At 30.7% G+C, this 15,547-nt stretch overlaps 2 protein-coding genes across 2 annotated transcripts in view; one reads left to right on the forward strand and one right to left on the reverse strand.

Annotated features, from left to right (window-relative positions):
* The window catches only part of LOC127288084 (RING finger protein 17), a 223,278-nt gene that overhangs the window by 62,019 nt on the left and 145,712 nt on the right, over positions 1-15,547 (reverse strand). The gene's annotated exons all lie outside the window — the stretch shown is intronic.
* The window catches only part of LOC127288092 (uncharacterized), a 70,900-nt gene that overhangs the window by 51,236 nt on the left and 4,117 nt on the right, over positions 1-15,547 (forward strand). Inside the window, exon 2 of the mRNA XM_051315344.1 lies at positions 246-437. Coding sequence (XP_051171301.1) covers positions 246-437 — 192 coding nt within the window. The remainder of the gene's footprint in view (positions 1-245; positions 438-15,547) is intronic.

Genomic DNA, 15,547 nt, shown 5'->3' on the forward strand with positions numbered 1-15,547 from the left:
TAGACAGAGATGAAACTTCATTAAATAATTAATCGATTCGTTCATCGAGCTTCGTTACGAAGATGAATTTATTTTTTTTTTTACTCTTGCTCTTTTGAACTCTTTCTCATTCAGATAATTAACTGTATTCTTCTTTTTTCCCTCCTCTAATATTTAATTACTGATTTATTATTGACTTTTCAAAGGAGGAGAAAAATAATAAGAGATTTTTTTTTTTTTGAAATATTAATTGATTTTGTTTTCAGTTGGAGTTGAGGAGCAAAGTGGTAATAAGGTGTCCAAGAGGGCAAAACCTTTGGATCCAGACGAAGATGACTATTACTATGATGATGACGTGGGTCAAAGGAACAATCCTACCAATGAGGCGCCAGTGGTACCACCCGGATTCTTGAGTCCGTCGGTACGAGAGTATTTGGATCTTGGTAAATCGATACCCGGTACGTAAACAAGATCATCTCTGCTGCAAAGTCTTGCCTTTGAACGTCCTCTCAACGTCCTTGCATTTTCTCATTCTCGTTCTTTACCACCTCCCTCCCCTTTCTCTATTTCTGTCTCTCTTCCTCCTTTTTCTTGAAATACGGTTTTGGAATCAAGTGAACCTCTTCTCTCTCTATATATACAAGCGCTAGTATATAAATAAGGAAAATAAGCAAAAAAACAAACAAAATTCCAAAGCTTTTCTAAGAAATTTCTCCAAGCAAGTGTCACGCATATTTTCTAACATTAACCCGACTAGCTTAAGGATGGGTAAAATTCATCTAGAGTAATTTTGATTTATGGATTATTTGAATACAATAAGGCAGTACAAATCCGAAATAAACCCTAAATTTTGAAAATTTTACTACTACAACACAAATTCTATACATAATGCAAAATAAAATTAAAATGCGAATTTTTTCTCAATGTAATTTAAATACTACGAAACAAAACTCTACACAGTAAATTAGGGACGCATGACTATTCCTTAAAAATAAATAGTTCGAATTTTTATTAGAAATAATTACTTTTTAGAGGAATTTTTTGAATTTTCGAATTTGCATTTGACAGAATTTCTTTTTTAACTTTTTACTCAACAAAATTTTTAAAATCGCTCCGTTTTTACTCTACTTTTACGAAAAACTAGTGCATAAATTAAATTTGCCCTACTTTTACGAAAAAACTGGAGCATACATTAAATTTGCCCCGTTTTTGCCCTATTTTTACGCAAAAATTACAGCAGAAATTAAAATGACAACTTTTTGACATATTTTTACGAAAAAATAGAGCAAAAACGGTAACATTTTAATTTCTTCTCTATTTTTCAGTAAAACTAAAGCAGAAATTAAAATGGTACCATTTTTGCTCTATTTCTACAAAAATCTAGAGCAGAAATTAAAATGGCACCGTTTTTGTCATATTTTTACACTAAAATTACAGCAGAAATTAAAATTACCACTTTTTGTTATATTTTTCCGTAAAACTAGAGCAGAAATTAAATTGTCGACGTTTTTTTCTATATTTTTCCGTAAAATCGGAGCAGAAATTAAAATGGCACCGTATTTGCCATATTTTTACAGAAAATTAAAGAAAAAACTGCGCCATTTTAACTTCTGCTCTTCAGTTAGTAAAAATATAGCAAAAACGGCGACTTTTTAATTTCTACTCTAGTTGTTTGCAGTAGTAGAGCAAACACAGTAGCGCCATCTTAATTTCTGCCATATTTTTATGGAAAAATAGAGCAAAAACGGTGCACTTTTAATTTCTGCTCTATTATTTGTAAAACTAGAGCAGAAAGTAAAATTGCACCGTTTATTACTCTATTTCTACGAAAAACTAGAGCAGAAATTAAAATGACGTCGTTTTTGCCCTACTTTTACGAAAAATTACAGTACAAATTAAAGTAGCCGCGTTTTTGCCATATTTTTACGGAAAACTAGAGCAAAAACCGCGCAATTTTAATTTCTACTCTAGTTATTCATAAATATAGAGCAAAAACGGTACCATTTAAATTTCTGCTCTACTTTTCCCTTAAACCTACAGCAGAAATTAAAATTGCACCGTTTTTGCTCTATTTTTACGAAATATTAACACAAAAATGTCGGCATTTCAATTTCTGCCCTAGTTTTATGCAAAAGTAGAGCTAAAATGGCTAAATTTTAATTTCTGCTCTACTTTTTTCGTAAAAATAGAGCAAAAATGGCGCCATATTAATTTCTGCTATGGTTTATCGTAGAAATATAGCATAAATCGTGCCATTTTAATTTCTACTATAGTTTTTAGTAAAAATAGGAAAGAGAAATTAAAATATTTTTTTTTGCAATATTTTTATGGAAAGTTAGAGCAGAAATTAAAATTGGCGGCGTTTTTGCTGTAATTTTTATAATTTGTTACTAAAATCAATTTCATGACTTTGATCTGGAGAGTTATCCTGATTGTTGGACACCGTAATGAGAGAAATTTCAATTCACCGAATTTTCATTTGTCCGAAATTACAAAGGGTGGAACAAACAATTGACGGAATAATTTCGTCGCAATTTCTAAAATCGACCAATTAAAAATTCCGACAAATTTGAAATTAAGTAAATTGGAATTTTTGTCGTTTAAAAATTCGAATCATATAAAATTAGATTGAATGAGAATTCTGTTAAATTAAAATATCTTTTATATAAAAAAATTACTGTAAAAGAAAAATTTTGCCAAAAAAAATGATGTAGCTAAACGTTTATTTTATATAAAAATTCGTATAAAAAGAAAATCTATCAAATTTTTATTCGTAGATTAAAAGTTTGGTTATAAAAAAATACTATTTCTTATAAAATAATTTAAAATAAAAATTGTAATTAATTATTTAGAGAATAATGAAAAAAAATTATTGGAAAAAATATAAAAACTCACTTATTGTTTTCCATTTTATTTTTTTCGGATGTTTGAACTAGAATCTTACCTGCAACAAAAGAGAAAAAGATTTTTTAGCTTTCAGTGATAAAATAATAAAATCATTAATGGATATAAATCACCCGGTCATAAGCTCGATGTTACAAATTTGAACCTTCCGCTCTCCTGATCAACTAAATTTTTATTCAAAACTCCATATGAAAAATAAACTTTCACGATGAAATTAATAATATATTTATTGTATGTTGACTTTTCAATTTATTATTATTATTATTATTATTATTATTATTATTATTATTATTGGAAATGAAACTTTTTCCAAGAAGATGAAGAAGAAATTTAAGACAAGGTGCATATTCTATATAACTGTATAAGATACAAAAGTTATAGTTGCGCACAGTTAAATTCTTTGTAAGATCATTCAGAGCGGAAAGAGCTTTGATCGATTGTATGAAAGTTAAAGGAAAAGTTTATAAGTGCGGTTGGAAAAAGAATATCATGGAAACCAATGAAAAAGAAGTTATAGCAGATATCTGCGTTCAACTTTTGTTACAACATCAAGATGGGATCAATGCCAATAACATTGTAGAAGTGATTCACAATGGGTAAACGTCACGCTATTAAAATTGATATTCGTGTAGATTGGTTGTCAATGATAACAGGGGAGGGGGGTGGGGAAGAATTGATGAAAATTACTGATAAATAAGTCATTAATACCATATAGCGAAATCATATTGAGAAATCTTAGCTTTATGACTTGATAAGTAGTTTTAATATGATCACAAATACTTAGCATCCTTTATTATAATACTTAATATGATTTGAAAAAATTCTTTATCAATAAATTCAAAATCAATAATTTTTTATCTTTAAAGATTTTAATTTTCTTTATTTCTTCAATTTTAAAGAAATTATAATTTCTTTTTTTATTTACATATATATAATATAAAATAAATTTCGACACACGTTTCCTTTGCAAATTTCGAACAAATTTCCTTTTCGATTCTCTACCTCTTGTGGGGATGCGAGAATCGCGTATTAAGCCCGCACGTCCTGCACTGCGTGCTTTCGCGGGAATCTAATTGCTCGGCTTTTCCGCAAATTTACTCAACCTTCGCCCCCTCGAGTTGCCTCTCTTTACCTCTAGAATACCATAGCAATGTGTACTCGACGTATTCGAGTTCTCCGCAGATTGCATTGATTGCAAAAATATCTTCAGCCTTCGAATAATATTTTATATATATGAGAAATAGTGGATATTTCGATCTAAATTTTTCTCACATAAATTTAAATGAATGTTTTTTTAAACAATAATAATTATGGAAACTATCTAAGTTTTGTCGGAAATTATAAAATTAAAAATAAAAAAAATTTCATGTATAGAAATTGAAATGTGGGCCTGAAAGGAAACTTTTTCCTATTTTTGATATCAGAAAAACTGATAAAGGCTGCTATGCTGTTTTAAATGCCCTAATTCGGAGGAAACTAGTCAGAACCTTGTCAGTTTTCCCTATGAATTGATTTTTTTTAAACTAGGTAAACTATCTAGGCCCTGACTAGTCAACGAATCAATCTCCTACGTCGGAGGAAACTAGTTAGGGCCTTGACAATTTTCCTATAAATTAAAAAATAAAGAAAAAACTGTGTTTAAATTTGTTTTTAAACTAGGAAAATTACCTAGACCCTGACTATAGTCAACGAATCAATGCCCTTCTTCGGAGGAAACAAATCAGTACCTTGACAGTTTTTCTATAAATAAAAAAATAAATTAAAAACTGTTTTCCTTTTTTTAAACTAGGAAAACTATCTAGCCCCTGGCTGGTCAACGAATTAATACCCTTCAGAGAAAACAAGTCTGGGCCTTGTTTAGTTTTCTTATCAATAAAAAACAGTAAGCTTATATTTTTTAAACTAGGAAAACTATTGAGGTACTGACTTGTGCCCTATTTTAAATTATAGTTGATACCTCAATTGGGGTTCAACAGGGAATTCTCGGTCAATTTTTTGAAATTAGGAAAACTAGCTTAATTAGTCAATGAAACAATAACCTATGTCGTAGGAAACTAGTCAAGAAATAGTTAGTTTTCCTATACATGAAAAAATTAATTATAATTTGTTTACAAAGTTTGAACTTGGTAAACTTTCTAGACCCTAACAAGTTAACGAATCATTGTCCTACTTCGGAGGAAACTAGTCAGGGCCTTTTCAGTTTTCCTATAAATCAAAAAATTAGTTATAAACAGTTTGTTTTTTAGTGTTTTAAACTAGGTAAACTGTCAAGGTCCTGAGCAGTCAAGGAATTAATGCCCTTCAGATGAAACTAGTCAGAGCCCTGTCAGTTTTCTTATAAATTAAAAACAATATGTTTATATTTTCTAAACTAAGAAAACTATCGAGGTCCTGACTAGTGCTATATTTTTAATTACAGTTAATACCCCATTTGAGGAATTGACAGAGAATTCTAGCCAAACCCCTAAATAAAAATATTAATCTTATACAAAGATTCCATGTAGTTGTTTATAACTATTTGTTTTACAAAGGTAATTTCAAAACTCAGTTTATTTTTTCAAATTAGGAAAACTAACCTAATCTAGTCAATGAATCAATGCCTTATTTCGGAGGAAACTAGTCAGGGACTTGTCAGTTTTCCTATACATCAAAAAATTAATTATAAACAGTTAGTTTGGCAGTGTTTAAAACTAGGTAAATTGTCTAGGCCCTAACTAGTCAACGAATCAATACCCTTCAGCTGAAACTAGTTAGGGCCTTGTCAGTTTTCCCGATCGAGACCCCAAATAGTTTTTTCACCAGATTTATAAGAAGGCTGTGGTCAGGGCCTCGCCAGTTTTCTTATAGTTTGGGAAAATTTGTTCGAAACAGCGTAAGACTTCTCGAGCGCTGATCAGTTTTTCTGACGAGAGCCACGTCAAACCATTAGGTTCCACCCGTGCCGAAATTCGTTAACTTGGCCCTGATCTGGCTCAAATAGGGAATCTGACTAGAACCACATCAGGTTTCGAACGAGCTCCGGTTCTAATTGGCCTGAAATAGGGCATCTTCTGAGGCCCAGGTCAGGTTCTCTATTTTGTGCAAATTTAGGGTTTCCCGATGTGAGCCCTGCCAGGTTCCGTTCAAAATTTCTTCACGGGCAAATTTCGCGCGTCAAAATGCGATCTGTATCTGAAAGAAAATTAATGCGGTCGTTAATCTGACCCTGACCTGGTTCAAGCAGGGAACCTGACTAGAACCACATCAGGTTTCGGACGGGCCCCGGTTCTAATCGGACTGAAATAGGGCTTTTTCTTTGGCCTCAGTAAGGTTCCTTGTTTCACACGGATATGGGGCTTTCTGACCTGGAGCTGCCAGGGCCCGTTCAAAATTACACATTTAAATGTTCGCATGGCAAAAGCGCGATCTAGATCCAAAAGAAAATTAGTGCGATCCACAAAAGTAAACCACATAAACTAGCTCAAATGCTTGTTTTTCAATCTTTCCTTAATCCAAACATCGATCTGTTTAACTTGGTTCTTCCGAATCGAGGCCACACAGAGAGATCGCTGAATTTAAATCCTTGTAGTTACTCAGTGTTGCACTGCACGGCGCCGGATTCGCTTCTTTCTGCATCATTCGGAGAATATCTATCTATCCTCCTGATGTTTGGCAAATGAAGAACGGAGGGTGGTGGTGAGCTGCTCCCCTCCCCCTTATTTTCATCGTCCGCTCTTTTACTCTTTCTCTCCATCTCTCTTGACTCATTGCCCAGCGTCGTATAGTTCGTCTCTCTCTATTTTACGTTTCTCAGCCAGCCATTGCATCGTCATAAAGTCAGCCGAGTGCACGGGATGAAACTGCTTCTGCTGCTGTTCAGGAGATGTGGAAGCGCGTAGGCTAGGTTAGGTTTGTGTGCACACAGAGAACGGGGGGGAGGGGGTTGAGAGAGGCGTTGGAAAAGAAAGGGGGGTGGAGAGAGATACTATATAAGGGGTGAGAGGGTGGCCGGAGAAAGAGAGACAGATGATTCTCTCTATTCGCAAGGAGACTCTCCGGAGCTTCGAGCTCCTGGATTCCGGGCTCGGTCGTCCGGGTCACGGGTATTTCATTATCCCATCCGAGTACCATGCCACGAGACGTCGTCCCGCACACTGCAGTGGCGCGACCCTTCCAGAGATTGAGAACCGTTAAATCAATGAGATAAGTTTACGCTTCCATATTGATTCAATGCAACCAGTACCTCCCTGTATATATATACAGAGACCCACCCATCAAAGCCTGACAACACTATTCTACCGTTTCTACTCCACAAGTTTTCCTTTGTTCTCTTTCTTACCCTAAAAGCCACAATCAACCCCCGTAATTCCTACTTTCCTCTAAATATTTTATTTAAAAAATAGAAATTTTTATCTCAGCTGATTTTGTTTTTTCATTTTTTTTTTTTTTTTTTCATTCATAATTATCCGTCAACTTGAGAATCTCGAGTTTAATTGATTGGCAGTAAGTGCTCACTTGAAAATTTATGTTCCCATATATAGTGTAAATCCATTGTTTGAAAATCAATCTGCGAGTAAATATACCTTTTTTGATATTATATAAATGTAAACAAAAATTAAAATTTTTTAAATTTAAATACGATTCAAAAGGAGGATAAAAAAAAGAACCGCAAATTCTGAGTCTAATTAAAGGGATTAACACTCAAGATGTTCTTCAAGAAGTGGATAAAAAAAAGTATAAGGAAACAATTCAATCACGCCATGCAATGTGAAAACTCGGGAGACGGAATTCTCAGTACAATTGCCATTGAAAACTGAACAAAAGTAAGGCGTTTTATTGTTTCCATTTTATTGTACCAGTTTAACGGCGCCGTATGTACAAAAAAAAAAAAAAAATTAAAAAAAATTCTTAAGGGATGAGATTTATCTCTCGTAGAGCGTGTTCGAGACAATTGGTTTCAAGTGGTCTTTTATGCTGTATAATAGCTTCCAAATAAGACTGGCTAATAAGTTTCTAGAATGCGATCTATATATACGTGACGTTTTTTACGATAAAAGGGACCTTAGCTGCGAACAAATTTTAGGTTATGTTTAGTAATAGTTTTTACCGTGATTAAACGTTTATTTTTAATTATATAAAATTAAAATTAGTTTTTGTTGAATATTTTTGATTTACTTGAACTTTTATAAAACAGAATTTCTAGTCGACCGAATTTTATTTATAATGAAAATTTCTATTTAATAGAATTTACTCTTCGAAAAATCGAGAATTTTTAATTAACATAATTGTTCTTTAATCGAATTTTTCTTCAGCAGAATTTTTGATTTAATTGAATTCACATTTAAAAGAATTCCAATTTAGCTAAACTTCTGTTTAATAGAATTCTCATTCGATATAATTCTAGGGACGCGCCTGATTGTCCCATAAAAATTTTCATTTTAAAGAATTTTATTAGATATAATTATTTTTTACACGCATTTTCATTTTCGAATATTAGAAGTTGACAGAATTTATTTTTAAACAAATTTTTATTGTACAAAATTCGCTTAAAATGACGAATTTTTATTAGTCCGAAATTACAAATAACCGAACAAACAATCAACAGAAAGATTTCGGCGCGATTTTTAAAATCTACCAATCAAAAATTATCAAGAAAATCGTGATTGGTCAATTTTAAAAAACGCATCGAAATCTTTCTGTTGATTCTTTGTTCGGCCGATTGCAATTTCGGACAAATCAGAATTCGGCGCTTTAAGAAATTTGTACAAGAAAAATTTGTTAAAAATATAGAAATTTTGTCAAATTCTAATTCGAAAAATGAAATGAAAATTCGTCTAAATTATAATTATAGTTATATCTAATAAAATTCTTTAAAATCAAAATTCTAACTAATTATTTTTATGCTCATCAGAATTTACACTGATTCGAATTTTTAAATGTTAAGAATATTTATTTCACTGAAACTTCATTAGCCAGAGTTTTTATTTCCACTAATTGTCAATTAATAGAAACTTTAAAACGTCGTGTTTTCATTTGACCGAAATTGCAAACAACCGAACAAATATTGGACAGAAAAGTTTTGGCGGGAATTTTAAAATTAAAATTTTCTTTATTATTTCTGATTGGTTTATTTTAAAATTGGCGTCAATATTTTTCTGTCGGTTATTTGTTCGATTATTTCGGTAAAATGAATATTTGGCGTTGTAAAATTTCTATCAGATAAAAATTCGTACAAATGAAACTTCCGTCAAATGAAGTTTCAATGAAATGAAAATTCTGATATGAAAATTTTTGCAGTATAAAAATTCTGTAAATTATATTGAATAAAAATTCGGTTAACTAGAGAATCTATTGTATAAAAGTTCGACTAAATAAAAATTCCTTTAAAATTAAAAACAAAAACATAACCTAAAATTTATTTGCATCTAAAATCCCTTTCATTGTCGAGCGTCACATATATGTACATACAGGAACAAAATAATTGGATGTGACAACAAATATTTTTGATCTTTTCAAGTTCAGGTATAATTGAAAATTCGAGTATAAACATTAATTAACCTTGTCCTGATTTCCCTGGATTTGCGTAAGCAATATGTAAATATTTGTTGTCGAGTTACATATTATTTTATCAATTTTCGGAACAATAGCGATATGAAATCTGAGAGAAGGGCAGCAAAAAGAAGGGTATATATATACATAGAGAAAGAAAGGATATTTTCTCGCAAAGTTAGTTATATTTTTCCTTTTATATGTCAGTAAGACGTTTTTCCTGAGATTTTCGGCTGACTTGGCGCGACGGGCAAACTTTATATGGGCTGGTCGAGAAACTCTCTTTTTCTTCTTCTTCGCCTTCCTGGTATATAGACAAAACGGGTTGGACACACAACGCACACACGTAGTACATTCGGTATGGATGTACAAGTTCCAAACTGTGTCGCAGGTACACTCACCCTACCAATGTCGTATAACTTATACCAAAGCGCATAAAGCATGAAACTATACTTGTCATCCAATGAGATTCGAGAGAGAGAGAGAAAGATCGGAGGCATCCTACCGGTGCAAAGTTGTTTAGACAGGTACGCTGTCATGAGATACACTTCCTTATATGCTATCATTGTAATTTTCGAAGCGTAAGACTTTGCAAAGCAAAACTTAATGAAATATATTTTCCACAATCGGAAAAACAAATTTTTTAATTATTCTAAAGTATACGAAAAAACATTATTTTCCTAAAAAATAATTCATAAAGAAAAACAAAAATACATTTCTGCTAAAACTATTAGTTTTGGTTCCATACCAATTTTCCTAATTTCAGAATTTTTTAAAATAAATATTCCCAAAAATATACATTTCTAATACAATTTTCCTAAAAATTAATAAATAAATAGATTTTTTATTTTTATTTTTTTCCACAAAAACAATGTTTATGATAAACGATTTTTTAAAAATCAATTTTTTTTTATATGAAAAATTTTATAAATTGTAATGAAAAACAATTGCAAGTCCAATGACGTAATTGAATAAATTCAGTGCACTCGGTAAAATTATATTATTCGAAAAAATGTACTTTAGAAGAAAATAATTAGGAAAATTGTATTCGGAAAATATTTTTAGTAACATTGAATTAGGGAAATATTTTTAGGAAAAAATAATTAGGAAAATTGAATTAGAAAATTATTTTTAGGAAAAAAATAATTCGGATAACTGAATTAGAAAATTATTTTTAGTATAAATAATTAGGAAAAAAAAATTGAATTAGGAAAATTTGTATTAAGAAAATATTTTTAGGAAAAAAATTAGGAAAATATATTTAGAAAAATTGAATTAGGGAAATATTTTTAGGAAAAAATAATTTAAAAAATGGAATTAGTAAAATATGTTTAGGAAAAAATAATTAGTAATACTGAATTAGGGAAATTATATTAGGAAAGTAGTTTTAGGAAAATTATATTAGGAAAATTGAGTTAGGGAAATATTTTTAGGAAAAAATAATCAGAAAAATTGAATTAGTAAAATATTTTTAGAATAAAGTAATCAGGAAAATTAAATTAGAAAAAAGTAATTAGGAAAATTGAATTAGAAAAAAATTATTATGAAAGTTATATTAGAAAAAAAATTAGGCAAATTGAATTCAAAAAATATATTTATGAAAATATAATTAGCAAAATTAAATTGGGAAAATTGAATTAGGAAAATATTTTTAGGAAAAAATAATTAGGAAAATCGTATTAGGAATATAAAATTGGGAAAAATGAATTAGGAAAAACATTGGAAAACGATCAGCTATCCTTGGTTGATAACTTTTTTTCAAAACTAATCTCATGAGAAAAAAAATGATCATCATTGTCCTATTACAACTTATATTGACAGGAAGTATATTATAAAAATATAAAAAAGTCAACTTTACTAACGAGTATAATTCCAGGGAAAGAGTTCTCTTCTACTGTACACAAAAATTGAATGGAAAAACTCTCACACTTAGATGATGCATTATAGTCATGCGCGAAAATAGTTAGTATAAAGTCTACGATCGCGAATTCTTCAAGTGGAATAAATAAGTAAGCGGCGTACGTAAATCAGAGCACGTTTCCCATGATTCCTACCTCTCTCAATTTGCTTTCGAACCATCCCCCATTCCCTACTATAGCAGCACTTCTTGCTTCTTCTCGGAACCGAGTTCGAATCCTCCTAACAAGTTTCATGGTGTATCAAACATATTTCTCCTTTTCCTTATCAGCCAGTTATTATTATCATCATCAATTAAACTAGTTATTAAAAAAAAATATTATATTTCATGAGACGAATTTTTATAAATTTTTATAAATTTTCTTTTTTCCCCAAACTGCATCAAATTTTTTTTTTCATATAAAAATATTGAACATTAATAAAACACATAAATATTAAATTTTGAAATGTACCATGAATGTTTTTACCATTTCTGAAAAGTGAACTCCTCTGAAATTCTAGCTTCAAAGGCTGGATATTGCCACTCTGTCATGCGCGCATACATGAGAGATAAAATATTCATGGTCCATTAGAATTATAACTTGATTTTTTAAATTAAAAATTTTCACAAATTTTACTTGCTTTTTTTTATTATTATAAAAGGAAAAAAAAAGTGTTAAATATACACAACTTTTATAATTTATCTTGACAAGTATATATAAAAAAGAGATAGGGGAAATAAAATCTATTTATATATTAAATTTATATGAAATTAAATAAAAAAATTCGTTCCACGTAAAAAGATATCTACATATAAGTATAATCCCTTGAAAATTTTTTTTTTTCATTAAATTTTTACAAAAGTTTCACACATGATTCAGATAAAAAGAAAAATTAGGATTTCATATTTGGAATTTTTTATTCCAAGAGAGTTTTCTTTTTATGAAAATAACAGATTTCAATGAAATGGGCGATTCACGATTCGCCGCCAACTCATCCCCGTGTACCTGCTCAGCGGCAAATTTTCGTCCCCGTATGTTCCCCACTACCGGCCGTACTGTACCCCTCCGTTCAGTTCATTTTGGGTAACAATTGAATTTTATTTGATTTTAAATTGAAAATTTTTGAAAATAATTGAATTTTCTTTGATTTTGAATTGAAATTTTGGGTAATAATTTAATTTTAGTTTATTTTGAATTGGAATTTTTGAAAATAATTCAATTTTATTGCGATATTTTTTTAAAATTATAAACAATTGTTAAATTTTATAAAAATTTTATTTGAAAAATAATTTTGAAATAATTGAATTTGTGATGAATTTCATTAAAATTATTAAAAATAATTAATTTAATGAAGAATTATTTTAGTTTAAAATTTGTTAAAAAATTGAATTGAAGAAGATCTGAAGAAGATCTACATTTTATACTAAAAAAATGTATTTTATTAAAATTTTCATTTTAAAATCAAATAAAATTCAATTGTTACCCAAAATGAACTGAACGGAGGGGTACAGTACGGCCGGTAGTGGGGAACATACGGGGACGAAAATTTGCCGCTGAGCAGGTACACGGGGATGAGTTGGCGGCGAAAAGTGGTCTGCCCCATCAATCAGAAAAGTATCAAGAAAATTATGATTGGTCGAATTTTAAAAATTGCGCCAAAATACTTTTGTATGTTATATTGGTTAGGACATTTGCAATTTCGGTTAAATTAAAATTCATGCAAATAAAAATTTGTACAAATAAACATTCGGACAAATAAAAATTTGTATAAAAAAAAAATTCATTCAAATGAAGATTCAGTGAATTGAAAATTGTTGCATTTAAAATTGGAATCACTTAACATGTTAACAGGTATTTTTCAGCGTGTGGTAAAATTTAATTTTCCAAGAGGTTAAAGGCAGTAGATGTATTCTGCATCTGCGCAAAAGCTGTAAACAAACATTCTGCGCAGACGCAGAATATATCTATAAGGTTATTCAAGTTGGGTGGGGGAAAGCCAAGATGGATGATGGCTGGTGCACCTATCAGCCTATCAGCATTCATTCCCACGAGAAATTTCTCGTGGGAATGAATGCTGATAGGCTGATAGGTGCACCAGCCATCATCCATCTTGGCTTTCCCCCACCCAACTTGAATAACCTTATAGATATATTCTGCGTCTGCGCAGAATGTTTGTTTACAGCTTTTGCGCAGATGCAGAATACATCTACTGCCTTTAATCTCTCGGAAAATTAAATTTTACCACAAAATCTATAAAAAATTTTGCTGAGTAAAAATTCATAAATAAATTCTATCAAAGAAAAATTTTGAAAAATAAAATTTCTATCTAATATAAAATGTTTGTAAATAAAAATTCTAGTTAGAAAATTAATATGTGCCTTTTTTTTAAACATTTTTTCTTCTTTCGCATTATCTCGATATGAATCATGCTTCTTTAATGTATAAACACGTTGGAAACTTAAACTTTATAGTTTAAAGTAATAATTTATAGAGGTAAAAGGGTACAATGTTCAATCAAGTTCAATTAAATTATCGACACTGAGTCATGAACTGTTTGTTTCGCACTAGCTCTCGCACTTACTTAGCGTTCGTGTAAATATATATATATATATATATATATATATATATATATATATGTATATATAGAGAGAGAGTGAGAGAGTTCGACATGTGTCTGTACGGAGAACAGTTCGGCAAACATCGAGGTTGATTAACCCTTTGCAAGGTGAGACATGTAATTACCTGTAGACTTACGCAAGGTATTCTCGCATCCAAGATAACGCGATCGCTAATTCAAAGTTCCGCTAGAACTTTAGCTCTAATGCCTCATCTAAGCTGGATAGTTCTATACACATACACACATATACATAAATACATTTGTACATAGAAAAGACCTTGTGCATTTGGCAGGCGACGAACGTCGATACGAACAGTTAGCCGCCGGGCTTTACTTAGATGATGAGAAGAACATCTAAAACGAATCTATGAAAAGAAAAATATATAATCGATTGAAAAACCAATATATAACGGTTATCGATAAGAAAATAAACGAAGAAATTTGAACTTTGTGGAAACAATACCCCCAAAAAAATAATAATAAACCAATTTCCATAAATATTTATCTATATTACAAAAAAATCTCGCCACGCTGGGTTTGAGCTTAAAATTGATTAACATAACCTCAAAATTAAGTATAATATAATATAAATATAACGATATTAAAATACTAACAAAACAAAATTTTAATCTCAAACCTAGCGGCCTTTTATCCTAGAAATTGATCTAATTTTGAGGTTATGTTAGCCGATTTTAACTTTAAACGCACTGGCTTTTTGTCCGCCGTAGTAAAAATACACTGGCATTTTTTGTTTGTAGGCATGGAGTAGTATAAGGAGACCGAACGACTATGTTAAATCTACGTTAAAAGTGGACCAAATTTTGGTAACCGCTTAGTGTCATGAAAATACGTAATGGAACACTAGCGCCACTGAACTCAGCTGGACAGTCCAAAATAAGGAGCAATGTATTTTTGGGTTATGTTCAACGTACTTCTAATTTTCCCCACTGTTTACATACTTCCTACGAGGGCGCTTGTGTTCCGTTACGTATTTTAATAACACTAAGCGGTTACCAAAATTTGGTCCACTTTCAATGTACGTCGTTCGGTCTCCTTATACTACTCCATGTTTGTAGGTCAATTTCTTGGTGTAGGAGCCGGTGAATTTAAACTTAAAATCGGCTAACATAACCTCAAAATTAGGTTAATTTCTAGGTCAAAAGGCCGCTGGGTTTGAGATTAAAATCTTGGTTCGTTAGTATTATAATATTAGTATTATATTTATATAATATTACACCTTATTTTGAGGTTATGTTAGCCAATTTTAAGCTCACACCCAGCGTTCTCTTGACTTATGACCTGTGAATTTTAAGGGCCACAATACTAACAAACCCGAAAACATAACCTCAAAATTAGGTGATAAGTAAGGGTCAAGAGGCAAACATAACCTCATAATTTAAGGTCAAATATTAAGAATATGGGTCAAGAAAACACTGATGTTTCTAGGGTTAAAAACAGCTAACATAACCTCAAAATTACATACAAAAAAATGCCAGTGTAATTTTACTATATCGGACGTTGGAAAAAAGTGACCACGCAGTAAAAAACCTGTCAGCAAGTTATAGTTTTTTCCAGCGTTCGAAGTAATAAAAATACACTAGCATTTTTTTGTATGTAATTT

Source organism: Leptopilina boulardi, unplaced genomic scaffold, assembly GCF_019393585.1.
Source record: "Leptopilina boulardi isolate dan_hultmark-lab unplaced genomic scaffold, ZJU_Lbou_2.1 LbouV2_38, whole genome shotgun sequence".
Lineage (NCBI taxonomy): Eukaryota > Metazoa > Arthropoda > Insecta > Hymenoptera > Figitidae > Leptopilina > Leptopilina boulardi.